Source organism: Oratosquilla oratoria, chromosome 23 (genome assembly GCF_046742065.1).
Source record: "Oratosquilla oratoria isolate Oo_2021 chromosome 23, ASM4674206v1, whole genome shotgun sequence".
Taxonomy (NCBI): Eukaryota; Metazoa; Arthropoda; class Malacostraca; order Stomatopoda; family Squillidae; genus Oratosquilla; species Oratosquilla oratoria.
The window spans coordinates 2,331,928-2,342,729 of NC_134799.1; the positions used below are offsets into that span (position 1 = coordinate 2,331,928).

Consider the following 10,802-nt stretch of genomic DNA (forward strand, 5'->3'; position numbering starts at 1 on the left):
ATGGTATATTTGTAGTGGCCAACATTATGAAGAAATAGTACTTTGTTTGCATGTGGTTTCTGTGGAAACAAAGAAATGTGTATGCATATAACAAAATTTTGCAGCTTATAGCTAATATCTCAAATTATGTAAAATACATAATAAAGCAGCCTTGCTGTGGATGTGTTGTGTCTTGCGACACTGCTTCTGACCCAGGGCAGTGGGCAAGATGCAGGGATGACCCATCATCCTGGAGGAGCCAAGATAAGAGGGAGGGAGTTGGGTGGATGGGAGTGGAGTATGTGGGGATGGAATGGGTGGGAGTAAATCTTATGCCTTTTTTTTTTTTTTTTGGCTACCTCCCTTGTAAGGGGGAAAAAGCCTTTGGTATATGTATGTATATATGTAGAAATACTTATGCCCATATTTGTCCATACTGGGATGTGATAAAATCTGAACATTTCTATCGGTCATCTTTAAAACATGTTGGATATTTCATTGGTGATGGAAATGAAAACAAAAGCTTAATTTACAAAAATTCTTTTGTGACAGATCTTGACTTTTACATTCCTATTATCATTTTCATTTTTCTGAACAATGTCACAAATTCATCTGAGGAGAACACCTCAAGCAATCAAAGTGTTAAGTCGCACTGTAGCGAAACTTAAACAACACCACAAATTGTATGTTCTTCTGGACTGACATTCTAGTATGAAATTAGTAGCCCTTGTGTACCAGGAAGCTGGCTGAGCGGGTTAGGGCATCGTCACTTGCGGCGAAGGTCAAGGGGATGGCGGTTTGAATCCTGCCACCAGCGAAGTTGAACCAAGGGGTTCATTAAATTGCACGCTACAAAGTCCTCTGTATGGGGCACCATCTTAACTTTCCAAGAGGGGGAAGTTTGTTACATTAAACCATATCAATCAAAAATTGTGTACACCATGCAAAAACTGCAGTTATTGTTTCTTAGTATTTAAATGTAAGGTTCTGGGGCCAATGACAGGTACCTAAGTGTTGGAAATACAATACAGATCTCATAAAGAATCAGCTCCCTCCTTCAACCACTTGTCTTGTAAACCCAACACCCTTACCTCAATTTGGAGGTGCAACACAAGGGGGTGCCATTTGGTCTCCGATCTTGGCCAAATTTCTTTCCCTACAAATTTTAAGACTATTTTTTCTCCACAAGGTAAACTGACAACTGGTAACCATTCCCCTCCTCTTCCTGCTAACTGGTGATGTGAAAAGACTCGTACTAATACCAGAGCTGGGCGCATTCTTTGGTGCATTCCACTTTATTTTGGCCACAGTTAGCACTCCCAAACTATTAAAGCTTAAGAGACAGGTTCATACTGAAATAAAAGTCCTGTAGGCCACCTACTATACCAAAGAAAAATTTTTGTAGGCCACATAATATACTGGCACCTATATTGCTTTAATAGTTCGGGAGCGCTAACCACAGCCAAACTAAAGTGGAATGCATCTAGGAACACACCCAGCTCTGACTAATACTACAAACAACAGTCCAGGGTTTCTTCCATAGATCCACAGGAGGGCTGCATGACCACAGACCTCGTGAGTGAAACTTAAGGAAAGAATTATTGTTATTGAAGGGAAGATCCTCAATAGCTCTGCAAGTTGAATTGAGCCTAACGTATCCATACCTATTTTTTAATTTATTCTATTCATGTTTTAAGATTTCATGATTGCCACATACAAGCCTTATCAAGCTTGGAAAGTACATTTTAACATTGAAAGGGTCTCACTAACCTACAAACATACATAAACCAGAAGGCTTTTTTCCTTTATATAAGATGGGTGGCAAAGTCAAAATATACATCCAGCCTATATATATCCAAAATAAATTAATCAGTTACCTAAGCATTCCAAATTCTGTTTTGTAAACACTATATTATCACAAATCCTGGAGAGTGACCATGAGAACCCTATCTCAGCAACACAACTAAATGTAAACGTATACAAACCTTTTGATGGGATTCTGACACGAGTGTCTGCTGAGCCAAGTCCTTGGGTTTTTATATAATGAATGATACCATATATCTAGAGCTGTACTAAACTTTCAGTTAGCCCTTTTTAACTCCTGAAATGTAGCCAAAATGACTACAATATTGCAATAAATTTCTACCTGTTCCAGTTTCAGATTAACCAATACATCTAAAGATGTAAAAGAAACAAAAAAAGATATCTTTATTTAATTTAATTCTATATTACATATTATGTACAACAGCAGCTGGGTTGTAGAACAAAAGCAAAGTGTGGCATGTCTTAATCATACAACTGCTTTGTGTAAAATTTCAGATGTTTTCTTAAACAAGATCCTATGAAGAAGAACCTCATTAAATAAACATACAAGTACTTTTGCTTCAAAACATATACCAACATATAATATTTTAACCATAATTACTTGCCCAAAACAATACTATCCCCCTAAACCTATTGCTTCTTGGGTGGTATCCAGGCTTCGATTTTCGGTTTTGTGGTCGAATAAGGCATGTATGCATCTTCGGTTCCACTCATGTTGGCCACGTATTTCATCTGCCAAGCATGCGTGGAGTGAAGTCCCTGAGGAAAAAGAGAACAATTTGAAATTCTCAAACAAATTATTCCTGAATACCATAGGTATCTAACTCAATAATTCATAAATCCTCTCGTATGGTGATGTAATTTATAGATTTTAATATTACTAATGTATTACTAATGTATGTATGGGTTTTATAAAAGGGGCACTGAGAAAGAGGGAAATGTCTGCTGAGGAAGGAAGGGAGAAGACAGAAGATGAGAGGTGAGTAGAGAATGGTTGTGTATGGATGATGCTGTGATGCATGGAAGGGAGTGGATGGGGGATGGGGGGATTAGGGAATGGGTATGTGTGAATGATATTTTGTTGCAGCCCAAAAGGATTTCTCCCCATCTTTTTTTCTGAATGAGGGGACGGAGAGGTTGCTGATGAAATGAAGTGGCCTTGCTGTGGATGTGCTGTGTCTTGCTGCATTGCTTCTGACCCAGGGCAACGGGTGAGTTGCAGGGATGACCTGTCATCCAGGAGGAGCCAAGAAAAGAAGGAGGGGGAGGGGTGGTGAATGGGAGTGGAGAGTGTGGGGATGAAATTGGTGGGAGAGGAATTATACCTTTTGACTTTGGCTACCTCCCTTGTAAGGGGGAAAAAAGGCCTTGGTATGACTTATCCTTATCAAGTGTAAATGACTGATCTGTCACACAAGGGAAACTGACACCCCATAGGACAAATATAATCACTATTGTAAACACCTGCATTTATTTTTCTCATGTGGAATGCAGACTGCTACCACTGCAGGGAAGCATTTTAATATTTCCATAGCATATGAAAAAGAATAACCTTTTCTTCTACTTCCTTTGATCCTTTAAAGGTCAAAATGCACAACTGACGACATTTTTTCAAAACACCAAGGGCAGTAAATAAAAAACCATTGCTATTCCCACAAACTATTTTTGCTATTAAACTTGAATATAAGCAACAAAAATGTTATTTTTTTAATTCTAAATAAATCGTTTGCACTTGGCAAACAGCTTTGGCTATCATCTGGAATCTTCGGAAATGTGATGTAGAAGTAGTCAAACACTGCTCTTCACACACCATTGTTAAACATTAATTGTATAGGTGCAAGAAAATTTAATAAATTATGTTCTACTGTGACTTGCGACACTGCTTCTGACCCAGGGCAGTGGACAAGGTGCAGGGATGACCCGTCATCCAGGAGGTGCTAAGATGGGAGGGAGGGTGGAGGGGAGTGGAGTGTATTTAGGGATGGAATGGGTGGGAATGATTTTATACCTTTTTCTTTTTGGCTACCTCCCTTGTAAGGGGGAAGAAGCCTTGGTATATGTATGTTCTATTGTATATCTGCCAAGTGTAAAAACAGTTAAGGAATGTACCAAGAAAACCAACACTGTTATAATTTGGATTTCCACAGATTAAGCTCCCAACACCTCTTGATCTTCCCCCATCCTATTTCTGATGTTTTGGGATCCTCCCTTATATAGTGTCCTAACATAATAAATACAATTTTCAAGCTGAAAGTTCTCTTGTAAAGTAAAGGAGTCCTTCCCTCTATGACTGTAGGATATTCAACAAGGCATATTACAGACAGGATTTTTTTTTAATATTTTTGTTAATGGATTTATACTGGTTACATCATTTAAGAGTCTAATTTGACCCATTTATGGCACAATTGTCTTTCTCATCATTTTTATATCTCAAAATTATACATACATATACATAAATTGATGCAGCCCAAAGGAATTTCTCCGTCCTCTCCTTTTCTGCATGAGAGAGAGAGAGAGAGAGAGAGAGAGAGAGAGAGAGAGAGAGAGAGAGAGAGAGAGAGAGAGAGAGAGAGAGAGAGAGAGAGAGAGAGAGAGAGAGAGAGAGAGAGAGAGAGAGAGAGAGAGAGAGAGAGAGAGAGAGAGAGAGAGAGAGAGAGAGAGAGAGAGAGAGAGAGAGAGAGAGAGAGAGAGAGAGAGAGAGAGAGAGAGAGAGAGAGAGAGAGAGAGAGAGAGAGAGAGAGAGAGAGAGAGAGAGAGAGAGAGAGAGAGAGAGAGAGAGAGAGAGAGAGAGAGAGAGAGAGAGAGAGAGAGAGAGAGAGAGAGAGAGTGAGAGAGAGAGAGAGAGAGAGAGAGAGAGAGAGAGAGAGAGAGAGAGAGAGACTGTGTCTTGCATCTCTGCTATGGAATGGGTGAGAGTGGATTTTATGCCTTTGTTTTTGGTTACCTCCTTTGTAAGGGGAAAAAGCCTTTTTGGCATATGTGTGTATATGTATGTATATTAATATCCTTGTATACAAAGGCCATATATATATATATATATATATATATATATATATATATTTATTTATAAATATATATATATATATATATATATCCTTTTTCCCTTTTTTTACCACCTCATGGAAGATGGGTCATCCCTGTCCCCTGGCACACTGCTTAGGTCAAAGGCAATCCAACAAGATACAAGACATCTGAAGGAAGGCCTAACAGCTGGAGCCAGTTTACCTCTACCACTTCATTTTATGGCACTTCTTCCCTCATCAACTTAAAAAAAACTTATGGAACAGACAAAAACACCCCTCCTGGCCATGTCAGTTATCTACTTACAGCCACCACTCATTATGTATACATTAATATTGAAATTATTTTCAAAAATAGAAAGGTACACACCACTGTAACTTGGCTTTCAGATTAATTCTAGTCCATTTAAAGTATACAGTGTATGGTTGTATTTCCAGGTTTAAACATTCAGTGTTTTACTCCATTTTGTTTTGTACATTTAAAATTTACTTTAAAACATGAAAATCCAAGAAAAAATAATTAATGATGTTAAAGCCATGCCTTACCTTTGTGGGTGGAATATCGGATTTGTGATGCATCCAACCAAACCATTCTGCGGGAATCTGAGAGCCATCGTAGTCTGTGCCAACTGATGGACTGTACTCAACCCATCGGTTGCGCCCTGCCAGCAAAAGTAAAGTAAGTGTTGGTGACCCTAAAATAACTGTATTCACAACTTGAACTTACTTATGTTTTAACTAAATATTCATATTTACGCAGTAGATTTATAATGAACATGTAGCAAAACCAACATTACCAAAACCCGAGTGTAATAATTGTTGCTTTGAGTTTGACAAACTGGAAACCCACAGCCCCAGTAGTTGGTAACATTTACTGGACCCTCCCACAGCTCTGAGAAAAAACTTTAGACTGTTGTCTGTGTTGTATTATTATAAGATCTTCTATGCCACCTTCTTACAAGAGTAGGTAATGGGGAGCAGTCATTAGTTGTCAGTTTTCTTTTTGCTAGTCAAAAAGTTTGACAACCATTTCTTTTTGTCCACATTTGTTTCCATGATCAACCAATCAATTTATCGTCCCTGGTCTATCTTGCAGAGGATCCACAGCCTTCAGGTAACCAACAACAGCTGGTTACCCGTTTATTTTGTTTCTTTGATCTTTCTTGATAATATAAATCTAGAGACAGTGTCAAAGGCTGCATTTACGTCTAATACCACCAAGCCATCAGCTAGCACCTCTATTCTAAAGCCATCTTATATTTGTTTGGTGAGGATACTATGCAAGTTTTGATTCTTTCTAGAATCATTCCTTCATTTAGCTTTGATATGGTGGAGAAGAGCAAGCTAGGTCTTTAGGATGAAGTACATTATGGATGTTTGTTTGGTTTTAAGATGGAAATTATGTGTGTTCTTTTCTAAACCACTGGCATATTAATGTAAGCCCAAGAGTAATACAAGATTGCTGTGAATGCTAGTATTTCCAGATATCTTAATCCATCTATCTATATACAAAGAGTTTTTCCCTCTTATAAGGGAGGTAGCTAAGTCAGAGGCACGTACCTATTCCCACCCAGATGGGTCTTCTTTTACTTGTTCTTCATTATATTTGGCCCTAGTATTTCTCCTATATTCTGACCAGTATAATGTTTTCATACTTATTCAACTATTTGTTTTAACCAATTGTTCATTTTTTTCTGTGTTATGTGAGGTTAGAAGGAGGTACTGTTATAGTAGTGGGCTGAAAAATATATTGTATATGAGAGAAGATGTGTGGGTTGGTGATGTCAAGGGCAGCCTTCTCTTTCACCTTGGATGTTGTTGTTGTTCCCTAGACTGTCTGTCCGAGCAGTCCCGTCTCCCCAAGGAATGCCACAGCCGAAACTGGGTTTTCCCACACATCCTTTATAGAGTGTATGTTGTGTTGTTTGCGTGCATGATTGTGTACAATGCAGTCTTCCATTATGTGTTGTATGGTATGGGGCGACCAGCCCTGGCCACCGGCTCTATGCAGGTGGCACCGATTCCCTCACCTTGGATGTTGTACACAATGGTGTTATCAATCTGCATGATACTGGATCTGCTGGTGCTTTGTTGGGTTCAGAAGTGTGGAGACTTTCCTTTATATTCAGGGAGTGGGTACTGTGCAGTGTACATAATTGTAGTTGGGACTTTCCTTTATATTCAGAGTGTGGGTACTGTGCAGTGTACATAATTGTAGTTGAGACTTTCCTTTATATTCAGAGTGTGGGTACTGTGCAGTGTACATAATTGTAGTTGATTACATTAACGAGTGTTCGGATTCCTTGTGTTCCTACCACTGCATGTGTATGTTTGATATTTCATCTGAATCCACAGCACATACTTTAGTCTTCTAATTTTGTGTATGCATGTTGTTGTGGTAAATGCAGGGGTGCATGGCTAATGGAGTGAGAACTGCTCTCACAGCTCTTGCTTAATGCTTAAGTATCATGCTTACAAAGGCTCAACTCACAATAGGTGCCTGGGTGGTACTTCAGTGAACTCCACTAACATTGCAACCCTGCAATCACTACAACAATATGTTGTGGGTGTGAGCTTTGACTTAGCCAACCCAACCCCTTATATAGGGGAAAGAATTTTATATATATATATATATATATATATAAAGAACATTTGTCATCACTTCCAGAATGTAGTGATATTGTTTATATATGATCTAATATGGGGCACTGACTGCAAAAGTTTTATGCAGTACTTCAATGATTTTAGTGATGCACCTACTATCAAGTCATACAGCATTCTTTTATGAATAGACTAATCATGGGTCAATTATAATTCTCTTAAGATTGATATTTGATTGTAAACAGCAATGTACTATACCTTGAAAATAGCTGTTGTCCTCGTAATACTTGTTTCCAAATGCATCGGTACCAACTAACGTGCCCACACGCAAGTCATCCGTCCTGTGAAAAAAAAAAAAAAAATCAACATTATGTTTTTTTTTTTTTTTACAAAAGACATGTGTAATTTCAATAACGACAATAATGATAATAATCATCATCGATCTGTTGCCCCAGATCTCTCCTGCAAGAGACTCATGGCCACCAGACGGGTCCATAAACCACTCTGGGAAGAAATTATGTTGAATGCTCCAACATAAGTTTTATCAGGTAGGCTGAAACCATTTCAGCTACTGCTCTTTGAATTTCCTCTATTCTTATTATATCTTTTTCTGTGGAGACCATACTACATCATAATCCAGTCTGGGATGGTTCAGGTTTGCGATAATGTTTTTCATATGATATCCTTGCCCAATGCCATTCTTATATTCACTAACAATTCATAAGCAACCCTCTGTTATTCATCTGCTACAGGGCTGGTGGAGTATTGAGTTTGGTGGTCTGGCCTGAAGAGCTTGTTCATGATCTAGGTTTCACCTTGGTCTTTGGATCATGTGTTGGACTCGTGATCAACAGCTATTTCCCTATCGGAAGAGAGCTCAGAGCTCTTATGACCGATCTATGGGTAATGCTTTGACCTTACACTCACACACACCCCCAACTCCCCGCCCACGAGAATTGGAGTAACGACTTAAAGCACAGCAATAGTGAAATTATTTTCAGCCCTGGGCAGGATTCGAACTGGGACTGCCATAGTGACAGTCTGGGACTCTACCAACCGTGCCACCTAACTGTAATACACAGGAAAGGAGCAACATTTGTTGGGTCCAGTCTCCTACTCGCCAATTTATCATGTCTAGCCTCAAATCCATATACAGCTCCAGGAGCCAAGAAGAGAGGGAGGGAGGAGTGGTGAATGGTAGTGGGAGTAGGTAGGGATGAAATGGGTGGGAGTAAATTTATGCCTTTGACTTTGGCTACCTCACTTGTAAGGGGAAAAAAAGCCCTTAGTATATGTATGTGTATTTACATTTGAATTCATGCATTGTTCCAGTTTGGGCTATATCATCTTCTAAGCTATTTCAAGTATTTATGTATCTACTGGGTATATGGAAAACTGTATTTCTTCACATTCTTTAGATATGTGGTCTCTCTTAATTTATTCCCATTTTCTTACTGATTTTACTGTAAGGTTTGTGTTGGTTGAAAGTTATGTATCAAAAATATGGCCTAGAATTTTGAGGTTCTTAAGCACCTCCACATGTGATGCAGCCCTGAGGGGCTAGTTCTTGGTGTCCAAATCTGCCTTGGAAACATGATATGTTTACACAATAAACAGACTCTTCATTCTGGTATTCATTTAGATTCATTCTCCCATATCTTATCCACTTAAGCTTATTTCATTTCAAAGTGGATCTAATACCTTTGTTTTTCTGACTACCTCCCTTGTAAGGGGAAAAAAGCCTTTGGTATATGTATATATGTAAGCTTATTTCTGGGAACTTTCTAAAACTACTTTATGATTCAACATATAGCTTCTGGGGATGTTAAGGCATGAAAATTAAAGGTAGGTCTGAGAGGACCTCAAGCCCTGAAATCAGCTGGGTGATCCACAAAATGGAGTTAACGAGTTGAGAGGAGCACTGGCTCAAAAGTCCCAGAATATTGGTAAACAATATTTCTAATCTTTTGGTAAAGGATTTGACAGAAATATTGGATATATTGACTATGGTCACATATAACTATGTGACTGGGATCACTCCTGTGTGGTGCAGATGGTTATAACTCTACCCTGAGCTAAATCTCTTGAAATGATGGGAGTTAAAATGTCATGTCTCACTATTTCGAGCATCTCTATTTTAAGTAATAGAAGAATTTAATTCATTGCCTTCCATATTTGTGACATTTGGGCATCTCCTCACTAACCTTCGCATAATATACTTTGTATTTTACTTTAAATAATAGGTTTACTATTATATGCTAACAATATTCTATCAAATTAAAAATTATTGTAAAAAAATAAATCTAAAAAATATAGGAAAGTAAAGTGATACTGAGTATAACTATCTGGTTATATATAAATTAGTAAAATTCCAGGACAACACAAACACGAATATTTAACATGAAATTTATGTTTTCCAATAGCTCCTAACCATTCCGTAGAAAAAAATAATCTTTCAAATATAATAAAAGAAAAATGTGATAAATGTGTTTGTGTCTTACTGGAATAGACTATAAATTTGCCTGCTATGCACAACACCTATAAAATGACTGGATATCAGACAAATTTAAATTTCAATAACATTCTGGGCAATTTGACAATATCATATTTACACATATTGCACCCCCACCCTTCCAATGACAGACACAATAACATTGTAATTCCAAAATCTATGCAGTTATGTACTAATTATTAGTCTAATACTAGAGGTTAATTAAATTTGTCTAAAATAAAACAACTGTTTGACTTTACATATTAATTCATATCTTATAAGGAATACCTTAGTAATCCACATGATCTATTCTTATACAACTATATATATAACAGATTCATGACTTATGTATCCTGTATATGACTACTAATCATCATGCATGCAAAAACTTTGCCTATACATTGTTGCAGCTACCTTCTATGGATAGGTTTTAGGTCCTACGAAGGAAACGAGAATGGGGTTAAGAGAACCGTACGCCTTTACTTAACTACTGGATCCAAGTTACCTGTATATCTTATATAACGATGCTCTTATCCCCCCATTTGCCTTGATAATCCTGAAAACTTTGCCGATCCTGTCCAAGCCAAAGAATGCCATGATAAACGGATTCTGCTCAGCTTCTGAAGATGTTGCTTCACCAGTCTCGTCTCAGACCACGGCCGGATAAACAAAAATCAGCTGTTGCACACAAATATTTGACCTTAATTACAATATAATTTAATTGCTGTATGGTATTAATAGTAAAATTTATTCTTCATCAATAGCTATATCTCTTGAATATCTACATCATATTCTATCATACACATGTATATATATGTACACGTAATGAACGGTCTTAAAATATTTATCCCATTGATTGAATGCATACGATTTGTCTCCCAAAAGAA

The 10,802-nt window shown here is 37.8% G+C and overlaps 1 protein-coding gene across 1 annotated transcript; it reads right to left on the bottom strand.

Annotated features, from left to right (window-relative positions):
- Positions 1 to 2,182: 2,182 nt before the first annotated feature.
- LOC143037866 (putative NADH dehydrogenase [ubiquinone] 1 alpha subcomplex subunit 12) lies at positions 2,183 to 10,593 on the bottom strand. Its single transcript, XM_076206455.1, has 4 exons — positions 10,421 to 10,593; positions 7,683 to 7,765; positions 5,370 to 5,485; positions 2,183 to 2,562 (listed from the first exon to the last, which is right to left on the bottom strand). The coding sequence occupies exons 1-4, from the start codon at positions 10,510 to 10,512 to the stop codon at positions 2,434 to 2,436; spliced, it is 420 nt and encodes a 139-aa protein (XP_076062570.1). The 5' UTR covers positions 10,513 to 10,593; the 3' UTR covers positions 2,183 to 2,433.
- Between the last annotated feature and the right edge of the window lie 209 nt (positions 10,594 to 10,802).

Bases quoted from the DNA above. Each gene is read 5' to 3' on its own strand.
- LOC143037866 (XM_076206455.1), bottom strand. From the start codon at position 10,512: ATGGCATTCTTTGGCTTGGACAGGATCGGCAAAGTTTTCAGGATTATC. The intron at 5,486-7,682 runs GTATAGTACATT...TTTTGCTGGCAG, and splicing joins GGACAACAGCTATTTTCAAG to GGCGCAACCGATGGGTTGAG. The intron at 2,563-5,369 runs GTAAGGCATGGC...CTTTTTCCTCAG, and splicing joins CCGATATTCCACCCACAAAG to GGACTTCACTCCACGCATGC.